The sequence below is a fragment of the Aotus nancymaae genome, unplaced genomic scaffold (assembly GCF_030222135.1).
Source record: "Aotus nancymaae isolate 86718 unplaced genomic scaffold, 86718_ANA_hifiasm-v0.15.2.pri h1tg000011l, whole genome shotgun sequence".
Lineage (NCBI taxonomy): Eukaryota > Metazoa > Chordata > Mammalia > Primates > Aotidae > Aotus > Aotus nancymaae.
The window spans coordinates 79,672,253-79,693,963 of NW_026988422.1; the positions used below are offsets into that span (position 1 = coordinate 79,672,253).

Sequence of the window (21,711 nt, forward strand, 5' to 3'; positions counted from 1 at the left end):
GAAATGAAGAAGCCTATCCAACAACTGCAATGCTACAGAAATCTTAGAAAATCATACCTTATGAAACTAATTACAATGTTTGCATAATATGATTTCACATTTTTTGGCTTGGAACAATTCTTGGAAAAAATAAATTTGAAGACTGCTTAAAACTATCAATATGGCTTCCTATATAACTCACTGTGTGGACAGGGATTGGTTTTCTTTCTAAGTCACCGCTAATGGAAGCTCTTTTTCCTTAATTTATATCTAGCTCAGCCTAAGAAACAGTCCCTCTCACCAACATCTATTCTCTCATATATCCAATCCAAACAAATAAAGAGGTTATGCTAAATGTCTCCCTTCCAGCTGGTTATTCACACTAACCACTTCTTTACTCCTACCACGTAGACAGAAAGTCAGACAAATATCCTCACGTTTTCTAAATGCTTTCATGAGAAAAGCATTTTGAAAACCTTCAAGTTTTTAAATAATTTATTATTTTCCCAGCACAATTAAGTCTCCTTTACAAGAAACATGAGAAGGAATTATAGCACACTAGTTTTCATTCTCACATAAGGAAAAGCTAACTTCTTACTCAAAGTCTCTTCTAAAAAATAACCAATTGTATTTTATTACCATAAAAAGTTGTTCAACTGGAAATTAATGACAGAAATCCTGATAAAATGCTTTAAAGCAACATCGTATTATTAGCCTAGGGAATTATATGGAAATAGCTCACTTAAAGAACTTCTGATTATAAAAGCAATTCAACACACCATTCACTACTCCTCTATGCCAGGCACTCTACAGGTCCTGGGATACAGGGTCCTTCGCCTTCCTTTAATGACTTAAAAGATAACTCTGTCACTAAGAGGTTTTGAGGACCACACTTTAAGGTAAAAAGCCAATTACATTCTGAGGTGATAATACTGTTTTATTTCTTAACCTAAAAGATGGTAACACAGTAGTGTTCATTTGATGATAATTCACTGAGCTGAACATTTATGAGTTGTATACTTTTCAGTACGTATATTAGATGTCAATACACATTTTAAAATAAACTGATACATACATAACAGCTCTCTTACCTGCTCATGCCAGCTAAGTCCAGAAGGAAGCATTCTATGCTGAAGAGTGGCTCCTTTCAGTCCTACAGCAATGAGAAATTCCTGTACAGAACAATACAAAGAACAACATTTACCACCTATGTAATCCTATAACTCAAAAGTTTTTCCAAGAAAATAAATGTGTTGCCTTTTAAGCAATTATTTTTAGCAGGAATCAAATCAACAGCAAGTACTTAATGGCATAAAAGTACAAAACGCAAACCTTTGTATTGGACTCTGATTTATCAGACAGTATTTTAACAGCAACAGAGAGCATATTCAAACTGTCTCCTCCAACTCCATCTGAAGAAGTTCTACTGAGGCCATCTTCTTCAGAGGAATAAATAGTAGGTTCCAACCAGTGTGGGCGGGTTGAACTGGGCAGTCGTGTTTCTGTAGGAAGAATCACTCCATCCACTATGCCTAGAGATCCACATTGAGGTAAAAATAGTAACAGAATGAATACTTGAAATTAGCTAATCAACTTACATGACTCAAAACAAAAATCCATGTATTTCCACTGACTATTACTTAAGAAGGCATAATGACAAAAACCAGCATGGCATTATGGTATTAATAATCCACTCCTTTTTGCTACTGTTAGTATGACCAACAGTGCACAACTTAAAAAAGAAAAAAGTATTCTGAAATGCTAGGAAAATTAAATAGGAAAATATCACAAACATTTCATGTCTATGAAACGAGGTAAACTCAGGTCACTGCTCAAAAACTGGTAAGTTCTATATCTGCAACCAAAAGGAAATATTCCTTAAGGGACAATAAAGAACTTAAAGTCCCATTGATTGATGAATGGATACATAAGAAATGATATATCTTTACAATGGAATATTATTCGGCAATAAAAAGGAATGAAGTATGGATACAACTTGGATGAACCTTGAAAGTGTGTCAAATGAAAGAAGCCAGTTAAAAACGCCAAATATTGTACTATTCCATTTATAAGAAACTTCTGAATATGCAAATCCATAGAAACAGTGTAGATAAGTGTGTTTACAGGAAGGAGAGAGTAGAGGGAGGTGGAAGGTTATCACTAAAGTGTATGAAGTTTCTTCATGGAGTAATAAACGTTTTAAAATTGACTCTGGTGATGGTTGCACTTTTGTGAAATACTAAAAACTATTGAAAGGTACACTTTAAATGAGTATGGTGTATGAATTATATCTCAACAAAGCTACTGCAAAAAAAGAACCTGAAGTTTACTTCTAATTTGTAAATATTACTTTGACAGCAGAATCAGAACCCTCCACAGAAAATAATTTCTAATATCAAAGTTTTGTTCTCAATAGAATTTCTTTGTTAAACAAGAAATTTAAACATGTCGAAAGAGAAGTAGCCAAGGCACATTTTTGTCCTACCTTTGTGGTATAGACTGAAACTGCTAGAATGAAGGCAAATGTAGTGCTTGTCATCAAAACCTTCATATTTTGTCACGCAAAATAATGAACCACTATTGAACTCTAACCAGAATTCACCATGTTTGTTTTCCAACAGATCTCCATTTTCTTGCTAGTAAAAAGATCAGAAAAACACAGAAATTATTATTTAAATGCAGAAAAGCAAGCATGTTCCTTGAGATGCTCTTTCTTGATTCAGCTTAGGAAAATCTCCGATACTGCAGCAAAGCAATCTAATCCTTGAACCATTCAATATCATGGTAAAAAATAAAACTGGATAACTTAAATGCTATGTGGAACCTCTTCTATCAGATGAATCTCTGTACTTTGTTCTCCTATATAATATATTAATTGCCAATTGTCACCCCAGAAGCAGAATTAGCATCTGTTTTCCAAAGGGAGGGCCACACAAAGTTTGATCTGTAACTAAAGCTAAATCCCCAAAGTTGCTGTCATCATGGTTTGCCCCAGAACACTGGTCATCAGTCCCTGAAACAACCTCAAAATATTAAATACTTCAATCACTAGATGTATATCATAGTAGAATTATTTATAATAAGATACATTTGAAAAAACAGTTTGGATTTGTAAACCTCACCTTCACATCTGTGAACACTGCCATTAATCCATGATTAATATTCAGAAGAACTGACAGAAAACTCTGTGAGTTCTTGTTCTGGGAGTCTAGTTTTTTTTTCCTACGGGAACGATAGTTGGGATCAACAGTGGAAAAATATTGCAAAGTCTCCTCCTCGGATCCACTTTCCTCATCTATGAGAAATAAACATACGATTACACAATTCCAATAGCCTATTAAGATAAAACAGCAACTTAAAAATGATCACAAAAATATTTTATATTTATAACCTGCTTAGTTTTATAAGTATGGTGTGAACATAGAAATATATTTTCTGTTTTACTGGATTTTATAAATGAGGAGTCAAAAAAAAAAAAAAGAAATACATTTTGTTTTTCTCTTTAGCCCTGAACTTCAAATGATGTGCACACTATCCTTCTAAAGATAACATACTTAAGTGATAATGATATTCTCAATATACAGATAGAAATGAGGAAATATTTTATAAATGACTAAAAGAAATTACAAAATATAGTTACAATGAAAAATAAATATTTTTAAATCCACAATTGAAAGGTTACTACTTTGTTAATTGATAAACTATGCATTTTAAATCAAAACAAATTAAAAATATATTACCATAGTGAACTGCAGATTTAAATGGACTAAAACTATCTTTGTTGAAAGTATTAATAAGTTGACTGGCTACTGAAAGCCCAATGCCATAGGAAATATTTTCGAATGTCTCCACTGGAGAAGGAGCTGTTGGTTCCCACAGTAGCAAGTCATTAAAGATCCTATAAAGACAAAAGTTGAAAAATAAGCACATAACTCCTAGTTCAACAGAAGGCAAACTAAAAACAAAAATTCTTTTAAAAGATCACATGAACAATAACTTTTTACATGGCGAAACGGAAATCAGATCCTACAAGAGTATGGAAAAACAACAAAAATAACAACTGCATTTCTTCAGTGAAAAAAATAACTGATATGGCTATAATGCAGGGCAGTGACAAAGGAATCTGCACAATTAGATACCTAGCTAGATACCTGCCCAATTTTACCTGTGTTACATATATCAAATTACAAATTCAGAGTATACTTCAAAATATACCTTAGAGACAAGCCCATAAAAATAACACACAAAGAACAAAAAAGGAAGACAGTTCACCTATATGAGAGCACTTTGTAAACTGGAACTGATCCTGCATCATCTCATTGACCTTCCCCTCAGTCCTGTGGGGCGTCCAGGGCAGAATAATTATTCTCACTTTACACTTGAAGAAACTGTCTCATAAGGGTTATGTGATCTTCCCAAGGTCACATGGCTAATTAGTAGAAAAATGGGAATGAGAGTCCAGATTATGTGGATTATATCCAGCTCCCAATTCCATTCTTCTTTTTTTTTTTTAAGGCAAGTATTTATCTGTGGGATCAATTCAGTTCTTTCCCTAGAGATACCTGCTTTTTCCCTCATCAACAGAAAGCACAGCTTCACTGGGAAGACTTCATAAAATGAAAAATGCATATGGAGCACAAAATAAGGAGAGGAAAACCCTTATGACTAGCTAGATTAGCCCAATCGATACTGGCAACCAGTGGGAAGGCATACGTCATACCTAGGCTGTCACCATATCCTACTTTTCAAAGAGCTACCTGTCACTGCTCAGACGCCCCTCTATCCTAGCCTCCTCCCCTCACCCACCCTCGAAGCTTTCAAGAAAACTCCACAGTGTCTTCTAGGAAGCCCTTTGTAAGATCTGGGCCCACAGCATATTCTTCACACTCATCCACTTCAGCCACAGCACCTCCAGCAACTTGCCGAATTTCCTCATTTCCCCTTTCTAGACTGCCAGCCACCCAAGAGAGGGATTTGTATCTATTGTCGCTACATATGCCTAGCACAGTGGCTGTCACATGTCACTTGACAGCTGGTGAGGAAGGGACAGTGCATGACTCACACAAAAGGACTGCCAAAGCCCAGACTCATCCTAAAGACTGGTGTGAATACCAGTCAAGGCACCAAGTGGTGAGGCAGCCCTGCCCCACTCTGTGAGAAGCCACTGCCAGGCCAATTCCTGAGCTTCTGAAGCCCTAGAAGGTGTACACCAAGACTGAGTATTGTGACTCTCAAGATTATAATCCCACCCACTCATTATGTTCTCCTTATTTATATTTTGGTCTAAACACAGTCCTGACATCATTAGTACTATCAGATATTGGATGGTGCTTGTAATATCAAGAAAGAAAACAATGCTTAAGATACTTAAGGACATATCACCAGGATTCTGTGTCTAGTCTACAAGGCTGAAACAAAATAGATGCTCAATATATATTTAATGAAAGCAGTTTGAATTCTTTTTAATATTCTATTTTAAACAAATCTTAACACAGAAAAAATTCTCCTGTACCAAAAACCATATTGCTAAAAAGAGCCTTGTTGACCAAGGCACTAAAGGAGTAAACCAACATTTTAAATATATAAAGGCAGAGTTGGTTATAACTCCTGCTCAGGGAAAAAAAAAAAATTAAAAAAAGATAAAAGGATAGTATTTACATATTTAGTAGAACTTGAATGGGGTATGAGAACTATATGTAGTATGTATCCAGTTTAGCTTCCTGCTTCTGAGAGCTGAATTGCCAGTTAATGTAGAATGTCCTTGTATGTGGGAAATACACATTCAAGTACTCAACATTGAAGGGACTCAGGTTAGCCACTTACTCTCAAATGGTTGGGGCAGAGGGAGTTCTTTGTACTAAATTGCAAATCTTCTCTGAGAATGTTTGGAAATTGTTTAAATAGTATTAATTTGACAATACACAGCTGAATAAGGGGCAAAGGATGCAAACCCTGAGGACGTTTATAGATTTATATGGTCCCAGAGAGTGAGGGAGCACTTCAGTATTTATGCAGTTCCAGGGACCTGAGAGACCAAATAGTGGTTAGTGGAAGGTATTCAATAGAATAGAAACTCTCTTGAGCAACCCATTAAACCAACTACCCAGATTAACAGTTACATACTCTAATACATATTCTAATACATACTCCCTGACTTAAGCAGTCAGCTACCCAATTACCAGAACAGTGGAAACCCCCAACATGCTAACTCCTTGCTGCTGGTAGACACCTCTTTAGCAGAGCTGAGAACCACTTCTATCAGTAGAGTTATATATTTCATATACTCCCCAAAGACTAATTGTGTCTGCCCTCAAATCTGCTTGTATTTGTTACTATAAGTTACTTTAAATAAAAACTGTTTTAATTAATGCAGACTGGGGTTAAAAAGAAAACTTAAAAACCTACAAAGATTCTCCTCTCCCATATCTTTGAAAAAATTTTTTTCACTCCACTTTAAAGAAAATGGAACTAAAAACTCTAGACAATGCCTTCTGGGTACACTTTATGTAAAAAAAAGAAAAAGACAAAATAGATGCTACATGCAGGATTAAAAAAAGGAAAAAAGGAAAAGGAAACAACAGACAACATAGAATTCCAATCAGTGGCTCATACTCAAAGAAAAGGCCTTGTCCTATATTTAAAAATGAAGTGGTAAATAAATATACATTTACAAAGGGAATGATTAAGGTATGTATTACTGTTCTTGATGCCCTGATTTAATCAAAAGCAATCTGCTCAGTCAATGAAGAAAAAGAAAGAAATGGGTCAAGTCTTTCTGATCTTTGGGCTAGGCCTTGAAAGAGTCATTGCATTTCCCTCAAGTTCAGCCTTGCACATACATTAGCTCTTTGCAGACACCCTTGAACTATGAAATAGGAGGAGGAGCCTAGAGATCAGTCATTTCCAAACTGTAGATCAGGTATAAACAAATCCCAACATTTAAAAACAATCTGAAACTTCTCTAATGTTAATTTAATATAAATTATGTGCTATTTATAATGTACATTATAAAACAAATATAAAAAGAGAAATTTTAAAAGATTATTTTTTAAGTTAAACATAAGTGCTAACATTTTCTTCCTATACCCCAATGGACTGTCCTCTGAATCTCATTTTCAAGACCACTGAAGTAATGTGAACCCTAGAATCCTTCCCGGAACTTAATTGATTATGATTCTAAGAGCGAAAGTCAATGGCACCCAGTGAGAAGACCCAGGATTTATTATTAACAGTCAAGGAATAAAGAGCCAGGGGTATCTGACACCAAGTAAACCTACAGCAGAAACAACGGTCTGAAGTTTCTGAAGATTAATGGAAACTAGAATAACTTGTCTACATATAGGAAGCCAGTTATGACAAACACTAAGGACTTCTTTTTCTAGAAACCCACATGACAATCTTTCAGGTATGCCAAAAAGAAATCCCTTCAGTGGGTAGGAATGATAATAGACAACCATTAAGTGCTTATGATATGCCATACACTGTTCTCAGAACTTGTCAAGTGTTATATCATTTAATCCTCTAAACAACCCTTATAGGTGAGTGCCAGAATCATCTCCATTTTACAGATGAGGATGCTGAGCCTTACGGAGGCTAGGTAAATTGTTCAAGGCCTTCAGAGTCTATAACCTAGAATTCCATTTATATCAAAATATCTGCCTGGCATAAATATCGAGGGGTATCTAAATATAATAAATTTAAATTTTGTACCCATTCATAGAGTTTTGAATTCCAACAAGATTATCTTTTTGAATGTTGAGGAAAAGATGCTTCTTGTACAATGACTGGGGTTCTGATTCTACTCCAGCATTGGCTAGCCCTCTGTATTAGTATCTCCTAACTCTTCATGTCACTGCATATGTAGAAAAAATCATATTTGATTACCCTGCAGTAAGCTGACAGAGGGCAACCAGCCAACCTGAAGGCTAAGGAAATAAATATTTCACACACCCAGCAGCACACTAATTAGGAAACTCTGCTGTGACAATAGCACATCATAATGGCAATAGTTCCAACAACACCAACAGTCACCATCAACACCACACAAAGTACACAGAGATGGCAAATAATATTAAGGCAAGGAAAGGAAAGGGGAAAGAGGAAAAACAGGGAGGCAATTAGAAAGTCTGATTCCAACGATTCAACTAAATGTGTATAAACTCACCTATTATAAAGCTTCTCATAAAAGATCTTATTAGGTAGTGTTATATAAATATTTGGTAACGTAAGTTCCAGCACATAGTGAGAATTGCTGATTGCTTTATCCTGAAACTCTGTCATTTCTATGGGGTCTCCTGGCATCACCATCTAAAACATAATAGTTTAGTGCAAAAACAAAGGCATCAAATAACCATTTTATGTTTAAAATAGTAGTAGCATCTTCTTAGCCTATGGGTCGGACTTGGTATGTGAGAAATAAATAAGCAGGTAACATTTAACTGGTGAAAATACGCACCAAGAAAAAATAGTTATTATTCAGTTTTGGAGTTTAAGACATAGCAAAAACAGTACACAAAGCTTTTTTAAAAAAATAAAAAATTAAAAGCATCGCTCTATGTCAGAGAATAACAATATTATTTCTTTGTAGCTTGCTCACACTTTAATCTTACCTGTTCATTTTCAAACATTACTCTACGAGAAGAAAAAGGAGATGGAGCTGGTCTTCTTAGATCACAAACATCTTTCAAGGAATGAGCACCTCCTTCCTCTTCCTCCTGGTAGTGACCATCATTCTCCTCTTCTTCCTCAGCTGCAATTCTCTCCAAAATGGAATGCATGGCTGGTGGATTTATTTTCAGTACAATTCTGAAAGCAAAGACAATTTTTAAAAGACCAGGATCTAAGTGTAAATAGTGAAACTTTAACTTTTGTGCAAATTAATACAGACACCACTGATTAAATCTTAATGATAGAACTAAACTTCTCTACAAAGTCTAATTATGTCTATAAGGTAACCCACTTATGAACATGTTGTAAACTTGACAGTGTGGAACTGAAACAAGTAAGTAAGAGAAAGACATTAACATTTTATACTTGGTTAACTGAAGGTCTGACCTTTTGGAGGCAAAAAGGTTATTTTTAAATTTCATTAAAAGTCAGCGAACTTTACCTAAGGATTCTAGTTACCATTAAACCAAATCCTCTCACATACAGTCTGTTCTGCTATAATAAAATACTTGTCTACCTAAGAAACCTCATGTTACATCAACCTTGTATATCAGTTGGTCAAAGGGAAAAGGGAGAGATTGATTAGGGAACAGTTTCAAAACCCTAACAACAAAGTTATCTTTTCCTCCAGGAATTTCAGTAATAAAGGGCTGGTGCTGTTTTTGTTTTGTAACCACAAAACCTAAAGATCACTGAGTTAATACAGCCTATGACTACAAAAACTAATGAGCTTTTTACTCCAGAGTAATCCCATTCCTTTGTTAAGCTTCTACAGAACATCACTAGCACAGACTTTTCATTCTCCTTTGATTACCATATCCACCCATTGTTATAAGGAGGCATGGAACCCTCAAAGAGAACAGCAGTGCTGTGACTACAACAGCTCTTATTCCCTAGGTAGTGGTGCCATTTGGTTCGTAAATGATCACAGGCTTTTTTCCTGATAGATACCCTAAGGTAAATTGTGCTTCTAAATTACTTAACTGAAGTAGATCCAATTCTTAGGATGAAAACTTGTGCTCTAAACTCATGCTCGCTACCAAGTGTGTATGAGCAACACCTGTCCTAAGAATTGGCTAGGTCTGACAGACAGTGAAGAGGGGGCTTAAAATAAGGTAGGCAGAAAAATGGCACAACAAGGTTCAAGGGTGACACATCTCACACATACATGTGAACACCCAATCATCACACTTATGAACAAAAGAATCACGGATGGACATTTTTAGCCTACATGTAATAGCCAAAATGTTGGCTTCGAAGAATATATTTTTAAAAGGAAAATCCTATTAAACCTACATATTTGCTTACTCACCGTGGCCAGTCAAAGTCATCTGACGATGCTGTATCTCCATCTACTCCACTAGACACATGGAAAAACTTTATAGATGGATCTCCTTTCTCTTCCTGGAATGATCCTAAAAACACAAGACTGATTTACCGAAATGCATTTCTTCTCAAGTACTAAAAGAGATGGAGGAGCACAGTTCCTCTCAATCAGGAACACAATGCAACCTTAAGTTCTACAGCACTTTTTCAATTGTTCTGGTTTCATGTGCACATGTGGTAGACAGAATGAGCCAATAAATTACAAATTGTTTTGTGTTCAAACTCAAATTCTTAAGTACCAATGTACACAGCATAAAGTCCATAATGACATAGTAATACAGCACTTAGCACTAAGTGCTAGTAATGATTATTTCTTCATAAAGTCTATATAGTTAATCTACATTAGAAAAGTAACTACATTTCTTAAATAAGTGTTTTGTACCAAACACTGTAAGAAATACCTCTGTTCAAAATAATTCTGTACGGGCTGGGCACAGTGGCTCACTCCTATAATTCTAGCACTTTGGGAAGTTGAGTTGGGCAGATCACCTGAGGTCAGGAGTTTGAGACCAGCCTGACCAACATGGCAAAATCCCGTCCCTACTAAAAATACAAAAATTAGCTGGGTGTGATGGTGCCCAGCTGAGGCACGAGAATTGCTTGAGCCCAGGAGACAGCGGTTGCAGTGAGCCAAGATGATGCCACTGCACTCCAGCCTGGGTGACAAAGTGAGACTCTGTCCTAAAAAAAAAAAAAAAAAAAAAAATTCTATACATGTTTTTCAATCAATTTTACAAATAAAGAAAGGCTTTCCTCCAGAATAATGAGTCTCTCAATATTGGAGATAAGGGATAATCCCACAACACCTGAAAGCCCTTTCATTAAGTCATAATTGGCAAACGATATGTACAACTGAGTGAGAACAGAAGGGAAACTTTTGCAGCCTATTCTAATGAGGGGGAGGGAGTGTGGTTGCAGAGAAAGGGTGTTGTTGCAGAGGCAGGTGGTTTAGGAACCATAGGATAAAAGATTTTCTGAGATCTTCATTGACTTGGTTCACTTTAAAGTTTACATAAATTCCCTTTATTTACTGGCAAAAACAAAGTAATACAGAAAAAAAACAAAACAAGTTTTAAAAATAAGTCACTAGCGATTAATTAGTATAATGGTTGAAAGCTCAAGCTCTACTGTCAGACTTGGGTTCAAATCTTGCTTCTGCCATTGATTACAACATGATCTTGCAAGATACTTCCAAGTCCACCAATCGTCTCATCTATTAAATTATAAAAATAATTGGAAAAATAAACATGGCAATTATGGTGACTAAAAGAACAAGACAATGTGTATCAAGTGCTCAGCATAATATCTAACATACAGTGGCACTCAACAAGTTCTATTATCAGTCCTACAACAAATAAATGAGAGGTGATAATAAAAATGTAGGCTAAAGGACTATACTCTCCTGAAGACAACAGGAATTTTAAGAAAGTGAATGAATCTTTAGTTTTGTTTTTTGTTTTTTTTTGAGACAGAGTCTCACCAGGCTGGAGTACAGAGGCACGATCTTGGCTCACTGCAACCTCCACCTCCCGGGTTCAAGCGATTCTCCTGCCTCAGCCTCCCAAGTAGCTGGGATTATAGGCACGCACCACCATACCCAGCTAATTTTCTGTATTTTTAGCAGAGACAGAGTTTCACCATGTTGGCCAGGATGGTCTCAATCTCCTGGTCTTGTGATCTGCCTGCCTTGGCCTCCCAAAGTGCTGGGGTTACGGGCGTGAGCTACTGCGCCCAGCCCATCCTTAGTTTTTTAAAAAGAAACTATATCACATAATTTGTATATAAGACTAAAAAGACATTGCTCTTGATTTTTTTAACATAATTCTTTAATTTGCTTATTTTTGGGGCTGTCAGATACTTTTGTGATGTATGTTTCATTAGCAGTTATTTGTATCTAGTGTGGTTCTTTTACAGGCACATTCAGTCTTACCAACTAGTTCTCTAAAGGTAAGTTCCAATTTAATTTGTTCTGGGGTTGATCCTCCTATAAATTCAGTCTTAAATTCTAGATCTGTGAAGGCTAAATGAAGGATCTCCTTCTGAAGTGACTTCTTAAACCACGGTCCTCTTTCTTGATCAGATCGAAGATCAGGTATTGGGAAGCGAACAGAAAGGTTTAACGCTGGTGTAGCAACTTGTACTGATATCCGGCAATTTGCAGGATTATGTGAATCATCTAGAAACACTTCAGTGAAAGCCTTGTGCTAAAACATAAAACGTCGAAGATATGCCAAAATATTAAATTAAGTAGATGAACATAAATTACAGAGTACTCAACATTACAATATGTACAATCACTATTTCCCCATTTGGTATTCTGCATTCAAATTCAATTCAAATTAACCACTTCCATATTAATTGAGTGTAAAAAAATTTTATAATGCAGCAATTATTGGCAAAAGTGAAAACTACTGGCAAAAGTTAAACTCTGATATAAAACATTAAATAAATTAAAAACTGAGCCAAAGTGAAGACAAAGGCACTATAGATTAATATTTATCTTACTATAAATTTATAAAGAATACTGTGTAAATTAGCCAACGAACAAATTCAATATTGTTAAAAATCACTATAGTGTCCAACATTCTGTTTGAAAAACTTTTCTACCAATATACGACTTTAAAGACTCAATGTGAAATCAGATGAATTATGCCAAATACAATCTCTAACTCATCTTTGTACTTCTAGGATTAAACCCAGAGGCTGGCACATCACAGGTTCTAAATAAATATTCACTAAATGACTCACCCTGAGCTCCTATCCAATCCAAGGGTATGATCTCATCAAATGGCTCTAGGAGACCATGACGTATGCTCCATTTACCCAAAGCCATCTTATAATAAAAGGGTCAAAGAACATGCCATTCAAGTAGAAGTCTATTTCTACTTTTTCTCTAAAACATATTGAAACTAAAAAAGCTTTAGTCCACTCTAGGTTTTAACATTCCTCAGTTTCTTCAATGAATTTCTAACCTCCATGATCAGAAAACTCCCTTCATATGCTAGACTTTGTGTGTGTGTGTGTGTGTGTGTGTGTGTGTGTGTGTGTGTGTGTTTGAGACAGGGTCTTGCTATGTCACCCATGCTGGTCTCAAACTCCTGGGCTCAAGCAATACTCCTGCCTCGGCCTCCTGAGTTGCTGGGACTATAGGTGTGAGCCACCACAGCAATTTTTAACAAATCTATTCTAACTCTCCCTATTTGATTTGCTAATATTAACCACAACTCTCAAGCAAAAGTAACCCAAGAGATCAAACCGTCATCTGATTACATATATAATTAAGAACTAATACAGAGACTACCCCACAGAAATAAAAATAACTAGCAATTGATGACAATAACAAATAAAGAATGCCTACCCTGGACAACATAGGGAGACAAAAAATAAAAAACTCAACCAGGTGTGGTGGCACACACATGTAGTCCCAATTACTTGGGAAGCTGAGGCAGGAGGATCGCTTGAGCCAAGGGGGTCAAGGCTAACATGAGCTGATATCGTAGCACTGCACTGCAGCCTGGGCAACAGATTTTTGTTTCAAAAGTATTAATAATAATAAATAATGCTAATTTGATGTGAATACTCAATACTAAGAGAAAAGCAAATACATAGAAAAATAAAATATCTTTTTCATTTTCTTTTTAACTAAGGTTGTCTCCATCTGATCCTGGTCCTACGGCCCCAAAATTCCTAATAGAGTTCTTGCAAATCTGACTTAATTTGCTTAGAAAAGACCCCAGGCACCAGATCTAAGTAAAAGTGATATAATGTGATGTTCAACAGATTATTTTCAAAGTATATCCTATAATGTTTGGGCTACATGTTTTAGGTAGTTCAATTAATTTATCAAATGTATAAACAGATAAAATTTTGTGAAGACATTATAATCACAGCTTATAAAAATTCAGATAAACATGGAAAAGTAAAGAAAAACTAATTCCACTATAACATAAACAATGCTACTGACTACCACATTTCCAGCCATTCTTTTTCTATACATCAATTTTATTTACACAGGTGTGACAAGGCTATGTAAAGCAATATATTCTACTTTTTCATTTAATCCTTCTTGATAAGCCTTCTTCATGTTGCTATACCATCTACATAACCATCATTTTACTTTTTTTTTTTTTTTTGACAGAGTCTCACTCTGTCATCCAGGTTGAAGTGCAGTGATGTGATCTCAGATCATTGCAACCTCTGCCTCCTGGGTTCAAGCTATTCTTATGCCTCAGCCTCCTGAGTAGCTAGGATTACAGGTGTGTGCCACCATGCCTAGCTAATTTTTATGTTTTTAGTAGAGACAGTGTGTCATCATGTTGGCCAGGCTGGTCTCGAACTGGCTTCAAGTGATCCTCCCACCTCAACCTCCCAAAGTGTTGGGATTACAGGTGTGAGCTGCCACACCCAGCCATAACCATCTTTTTTTTTTTGAGATGAAGTCTCACTCAGCCGCCCAGGCTGGAGTGCAGTGGTGCAATCTCAGCTCACTGCAACCACCATCTCCTGGGTTCAAGAGATTTTTCCCATCTCAGCCTCCCGAGTAGCTGAGATTACAGGCACCTGCCATCATACCTGACTAAGTTTCATATTTTAGTAGAGACAGGGTTTCGCTGTTGGCCAGGTGGTCTTGAACTCCTGACCTCAGGTGATCCACCCATCTCAGCCTCCCAAAGTGCTAGGATTACAGGCATGAGCCACCGTGCCTAGCCCGTAACCATCATTTTAAATGACCACATAAAATTTCATTAAGTGTATTATCACAACTTATTTAGCTAGTCTACTATCAATACATAAAAGATGTCTCCATTTATTATTACAAATAATGCTGTTTTAATAATATATACTGTTTAATCTTTTAAAAATTCTTAAGTTCAGAAATTATCTCAATAACTCTATTAGTTAACCATAATTATGATTGGTATTTGTGGCTTTTGAATACTTACCAGACTAATATGCTTATTATATGAAGTATACATGTGGGATGCCATCATCTCCACTGTGGCAAGTTTCTGTGGTTGAAGCAAGGAATTTAACCTGTCCACAATACTGATATCCAGCTCACAACACACTGGATTTAATTTAATTTGTAATTCTGCCTTCTGAGGAACCGAACTAAGTCTTGCTTGATTACCCTTAAAAAAAAAAAAAGACATTAATACAATCACTAAAAACTACTATAAGATTATGTTAAGACCTTATAATTGTGACAAAGTATGTATCAGATGAAAATATACAGGTTGTAATTATTAAAAAAAAGACATCTTACCTGGGGCCCTCTATTCTCAGAATGCTTATAATGAAGCTGAAGACACACAGGGGAATGGGAACCAGTTCCTTCTTTGGAATGGAACATTAAAAGCTTAAAAGTAAAGATGAAGACAAATTAGATGTAAGATTAAACTACAATTAATCACATGAATTTACAGAGGTGCCCATATAATAGTGAGAAAGGCTTTTTGAAGTCAGAAATCTGGTTTTAAGTTTCACTTTTGGCACTTACTAGCAATGTGAACCTTAGACAAGTTAGTTAACTCCTATGATATCTCACCTGTAAAATGTAGGTGAGGATTCAAATAAATTCATTTCCAAGAAAGTGTTTTTAAAATAAAACAGTACAAAGGGTCAAAGTAACAGCAATGAATATTACTTGGACAGTTTTCTAAAGTTTCTTTAGGTCGCACTTTTACATTAGGAAAAAATCAGAATAATGGCAAATGAACACAAGACATTTCACTTGTCTTGAACAGTGCTTAGCACACAGCAGGCATTCAATAACTATTTGTTCAATAATCAAATTCTTCTGAAATGAAGAGTGCTTTGAAAATGGGAGAAATGAAGTCATTTTTCTCATAACCCATCTATCACTTCTAAATAAGTCAACTCTAAATTTAAAATTCTAACAGACCCTTATAATGATGTTGGGTAACATTCTTAAAAATGTTTCAACAGAACACAAATGCAAAAAGAAAATGACAATACTCCTTCTATACATTTTTAAAGAAAATCACTGCCTTATACAATTATTAAAAAGCAAGCTAGATTTTAAAAATAATCTTAAAAAGTATTCAACGTTTACCTCTGTATAGTGAGGAGGAACAGAATGAAAATCAGTTGGAAATAGGCACTCCAAAAATTCCATTTGCCCAATGGACATATCAGTACTGAAATATCGGGCAGCTGATCTTTGTCTTTGTTCATAGGATACTTTAATGCCAGTACCTATAAATCTATTATAAAAAGTGCACACCATTTAAGATTATTCACATACTTCTAGATTAAACAATGTATAAGTAGTCAAATAGAATAAAGTGTTAACATATAACAATTATCCATCTATTCTGACAAGTTCAAGTTGTTATCAATAATTAATATTCCTAAAAAAATTAACCAGAAAGATTGCTTCAAATTTATATTTCCTTAAGATAAAAAAAATCAGTTCTGTTGATAGGAGATTTTACAGGATATATTTATTTCCCAACACTGCCCTTCCTCTTCCACATTTAAAAATTTACATTGCAAAGATAAAATCTTTCAAATCTGTAAAATATATGAAATAGCTTCTTAAAATTATCTAAAAACATCATGCAATATTTCAAAAACTTCAGTCGATGAGGCCCAAATTTAAGTCTACCTCTATTTTTTGTTGCTTTTATCATATGTTCCTACTGGCAGATATTTGAAACCTTGTCAAAAATGGGGGGAAAAAAGTCCAGGCACAGTGGCTCACTCCTGTAATCCCAGCACTTTGGGAGGCCAAGGTGGGCAGATCAACTGAGGTCAGGAGTTCAAGACCAACCTGGCCAATATGGTTAAACCCCATCTCTATTAAAAATACAAAAATTAGGCCGGGCACGGTGCCTCATTCCTGTAATCCCAGCACTTTGGGAGGCCGAGATGGGTGGATCACAAGGTCAAGAGATTGAGACCACCCTGGCCAACATGGTGAAACCCTGTCTCTACTAAAAATAGAAAAATTAGCAGGGCATGGTGGCGTGCACCTGTAGTCCCAGCTACTCAGGAGGCTGAGGCAGGAGAATTGTTTGAACCTGGAAGGCAGAGGTTGCAGTGAGCCGAAATCACACCACTGCACTCCAGCCTGGCAACAGAGTGAGACTCTGTCTCTAAATAAATAAATATAAAAATAAATAAAATAAAAATACAAAAATTTGCTGAGCGTGGGTTGCACGCCTATGGTCCCAGCTACTTGGGAGGCTGAGGCACAAGAATCACCTGAACCCAGTAGGCAGATGTTGCAGGGAACTGAGACTGAACCACTGTACTCTAGGCTGGGTGACAGGACAAAACTCTGCCTCAAAAAAAAAAAGGACAGGGAAAGAAAAAAAAGGTTTTTTTTTTACAGTTTGATTATAAATTCTATAGTCCTAACCTGTAGAGTTTTTCTTTTATTAGGTGTAAAACTACTTTTCATATCAATTTTAATACTTTAAAGAAGCTTAAAAGATGAAATAAAAGCCCAAAGTATTTTCTAAAAATACTAATATAGATGATATGTTTAAACCACTGTATAAGACATTCAAAAATTTACAGATCACCTTCACATTAAAATAAAGAGTGTTTGCATATTAACAATACTATAGGCCAGGCATGGTGACTCATGCCTGTAATCCTAGCATTTTGGGAGGCTGAGGCAGGCAGATCACTCAAGGTCAGGAGTTCGAGACCAGCCTGGCCAAAATGATGAAACCCTGTCTCTACTAAAAAGACAAAAACTAGCCAGGCATGGTGGCACATGCCTGTAATCTCAGCTACTCAGGAGGCTGAGGCTGCAGATTCGCTTGAACCTGGGAGGTGGAGGTTGCAATGAGCTGAGATCGCGCCACTGAACTCCAGCCTGGACGACAGAGTGAGATTCTGTCTCAATTTAAAAAAAAAAAAAAACTATACTTACAAATTCAATTATTAGGACTCAATCCATGAAAGGATCACTCACTGGCTATTTGGTAAGCTCTGATTTTTCTTAAGCAGAAGTTGAAACACAGCATCCAAGTTCAGCCTTGGGAATGTTTCCTACCCCACAGCCAGTGGCATATGGATCAGTTTCAATAGTATTATCATTCTATTTTTCATTACCACTGTAATCTCTGTTAATGCCAGTGACGATAACAACTGTTTTCAGAACTGCAATGGCATCAATAGGGATGACGGCAAAACATGGTTAAAGAAACTTGACAAGAGCTGAGCAGGGGGCTAAAGAGATACTTGTTCTACATGCCAAATAACCTGAATTAAAGATTCTACACTAAATATCTTTGCAGCACTGCAAGAAAACTTGACTCATTCCATTCATTTACAAATAAAGTGTGAATGAGAAAAACAAATGCAGACAGGTGGATGCAAAAGTCCACATGTGGTTCTTTTTCAAGGATCATTAGTACATACGTGAAAGTTTAAAGGATCACAAATATATAAGTGAGAGTTTACCTAAGGTGATCATGTGAGCAAGCTTCTGCAAACATTGCTCGGAAAGACTTAAAATCTTCTGTTGAAAATCTTGCTGGATCAATCTTTTCTATACAAGTAAAGAAAGCTATTGCCATAGGTGTCAATGGATTAAGGTTCAGTGATGTTTCAGGTGGAGATAAAGGATCAATGTGAAGCACAGAGATTGAAAAAATTCCCACAGCTAGTCTAAAAATAAGTTCAGGCCTGGAATCATCCACTGAAATAGATCTAGATGGGAGAGCTGAAATAGAAGTGTTAAAATTATATACATAAAATTTAACACATAAAAACTATTATAGCAAAATTATAAAACATTTATACATTTATTAGCTTTAAAAAAACAGATGATCATACAACAGTTTGAATGATATTAAACAATTAATTTAAGTAAAATCAATGGCTATCTTGCTGCATCTTATATCCAAGATTTTGGTACTGTAGTACCAAAGTATGTGACAACAACAAATGTACAAACCAAGCTTTTACATTAATAAAAATGTACTGGAAAACTCAAGACTAACCGAAAGCTGCTCACCAAATTTTCCTTTAAACCTTGGGTCTATTTCAATTAAATTCTGCAGAAAAGAAACCTGAGATTCTCTTTCAAGGAATATGTAAAGAGTGAAAAAAAAAAAATCACATGATTGATTGAGGCTCCTAAACTGCAATAATAATATGAAACTTATAGTGTACTTTTGAACTAAAAATATTTATGTATTTAAATACACAAAGAATACAATGAACGGGCAACTATTCTAAAACACTTCATAGTGAATTGTTTATCAATGGTTCATTTTCATTTTCTGAACTTTGCTAAATGGCCAAGACAAAAAAAAGAAAGAAAAGCACCAGTAGAATGGCATTTTAAAAATTGTTTTTAACTTTTAAACTTAAAAATTTCAGCAGAAACTAACAACAAATGTCTTATTTTTACTTACGTATCTTCTGTAAAGATGTTGGGTGAACTAGGTTGGATGGAAATGTTGACCCTCTTACTGGCTGTTCTTTATGATGATCAAGGAACTCTCCCCAAGTGGGCTGAAGCTATAAAAGATTTTTTTTAAGCACGTGAATGAAGTGCAGAATTTTAGAAGCAACTTTTCAAGAACAAAAGAAAAACTAAATAATACTTTACCACAGTAGCACTTAATGGAGATCCTGCTGGGGTATTTGTATATGTACTAGTTAATGATAACTCAAGGTCCATGTTTGGGGGGTCCCCAAGGGGTGGAAGAGAAGAGAGACTATGAGACATGTCCATATCAGCCATGGAGAAGAATACTTCTTCTTCTAGAGAGAATTAAACTATGTCATTTGTATTATAATCCCACCAATTCAAGTCTTTTACGTTAGTTAATATACATTAATACGATCTTCTGCCTTTAGATTATACAAGATATAGTGATGCCCCAAATTTTATGTTATTTCCAGTGGGGTAATTTATTTGAATCCAAGATATTAATGGCATAGTAAAAGCTCAATATAAATTAATACAAAATGAAGCTATCCTACTGATGAACATGTTTTGTTTTAAATATATAAATGTTGTATTACCTGGTATATTTTTAAATGTGATATGCCAGTTTAGGAATTAAAATCAGATTTTAAAATAATATAAATATATTGCAACCTCTAGTTTCATCTGGATACAGTTATTTCTTTCTTTTTTTTTTTTTTTTTAAAGAGCCAAATACATTATTTGGAATTCTATTTACATTTCAATTCCTTCTTTCGGGATTGCTTTACCCTAATGCAAATGAAGTTTATTATGGCCAAAATTTCTTGAGTAGGCTTTGATTTCTTATTTTGTCCAACATCCCATACTTAAATTGATTCATTTTATCTATGTTATTAGCACTTATACATTCTGAAACACCTGTTAATGTAAAGTAAGCTGGGTAGAGAATATTACTAACATATAATTGATGGAAAAATCATTAAGGGAAAGTTTCCTAATCAAACTTTACTAGTTTAGTAGTTTCTTAAACTATAAATCACTATATGAGCACATAATAATTTGACAAAATATATCACTACCCCTAATTTAACTTTCATATAAATTTACATTTTTGTAAATTGGTTTTCCTTAGAATAAATCATTTACAAAACAAAACTACACAATCAAAAAATATACTATAGCACCCATATGCTAGTGTATTACTATAATGTTGTAATTAGATTAATTATAAATTAAAAGTTATAGATTTCTTATAATGTTGATCTTTTTGTTCTTTCATTCCTAAACTTCTCTTCACAGCAGCCAACATTAAGTGTAATTTTATCTATGATTGTAATATATGATTCTGGTGTCAACTGTTAGAGTTGCTTACCACGGCTAGAAGGTGTACGAGCCGTTTCTGTCTCATAAAAACTTTGCTCTGAAGATACACCCACAGAGAGGGAATCTTTTCTCAAATAATATCGGTTTAATTCCATTTGAATTCGATACTCTTCTTCCTGCTGCATGGGTCGATTTTTCCTATCTTTATTAGCTAACCCTATTTTGCCAGAATTTTCTATAAGTATACAAAAGGAAAGCAAAACAGTAATTAAATTGGGAGTTAATTAAGCATTTCCTTCCCAAAACCGACTTATGGAACAACAGTGGCAAGTGAACAACAACAGTGCAAAACCACCTGCTATTTAATGAGTCGGAGCTCTAAGCAATAGCTTTAAGCAACTAGCCAGGAATCCCAAAATCTTATCTCTGATGGATATGAGCCACTGAAAATATTTTAAAATGTGTACTACTTACTGTGTTCAACAATTATACTTTCTCGGTTGTATGAAGTACTATTCCCAACCAAAGAAGTCAGTACAATTTTGGAATAGTCAAGAATGCACACAAATCATCTGAATGTGAATATGTGCCAAGGTAACACAATTCAAAACACCCAATCAAATTTAACTACTTAAGATTCTTATTTGCTTCTTTGAATTCACATATTCAAAAAAATTTTTGTTTGTTTGTTTTTTGTTTTTTTGAGACAGAGTCTTGCTCCGTCACCAGGTGCCAGGCTGGAGTGCAGTGGCGCAATCTCGGCTCACTGCAACCTCTGCCCCCCGGGTTCAAGCAATTCTCCTGCCTCAGCCTCCCGAGTAGCTGGGACTACAGGCGCACGCGACCACACCCAGCTAATTTTTGTATTTTTAATAGAGACAGGGTTTCACCATGTTGGCCAGGATAGTCTCAATCTCTTGACCTCATGATTCGCC

The 21,711-nt window shown here is 35.4% G+C and overlaps 1 protein-coding gene and 1 pseudogene across 3 annotated transcripts in view; both read right to left on the reverse strand.

The window, feature by feature from the left end:
* Positions 1-21,711, reverse strand: part of ATG2B (autophagy related 2B) — an 87,241-nt gene that overhangs the window by 33,251 nt on the left and 32,279 nt on the right. Inside the window, exons 8-23 of one of the 3 annotated variants that reach the window (XM_012471275.3) lie at positions 20,826-21,011; positions 19,631-19,785; positions 19,434-19,539; positions 18,475-18,736; positions 16,109-16,259; positions 15,299-15,391; positions 14,976-15,164; positions 11,963-12,236; positions 9,959-10,061; positions 8,589-8,784; positions 8,144-8,286; positions 3,720-3,877; positions 3,102-3,274; positions 2,465-2,615; positions 1,312-1,511; positions 1,071-1,151 (exon numbers count right to left, since the gene is read on the reverse strand). In XM_012471275.3, coding sequence (XP_012326698.1) covers positions 1,071-1,151; positions 1,312-1,511; positions 2,465-2,615; positions 3,102-3,274; positions 3,720-3,877; positions 8,144-8,286; positions 8,589-8,784; positions 9,959-10,061; positions 11,963-12,236; positions 14,976-15,164; positions 15,299-15,391; positions 16,109-16,259; positions 18,475-18,736; positions 19,434-19,539; positions 19,631-19,785; positions 20,826-21,011 — 2,621 coding nt within the window. The remainder of the gene's footprint in view (positions 1-1,070; positions 1,152-1,311; positions 1,512-2,464; positions 2,616-3,101; positions 3,275-3,719; positions 3,878-8,143; positions 8,287-8,588; positions 8,785-9,958; positions 10,062-11,962; positions 12,237-14,975; positions 15,165-15,298; positions 15,392-16,108; positions 16,260-18,474; positions 18,737-19,433; positions 19,540-19,630; positions 19,786-20,825; positions 21,012-21,711) is intronic. The other 2 variants (XM_012471276.3, XM_012471277.3) reach the window with 2 other exon arrangements.
* On the reverse strand, positions 9,756-9,853 carry LOC135274496 (small nucleolar RNA U13; annotated as a pseudogene).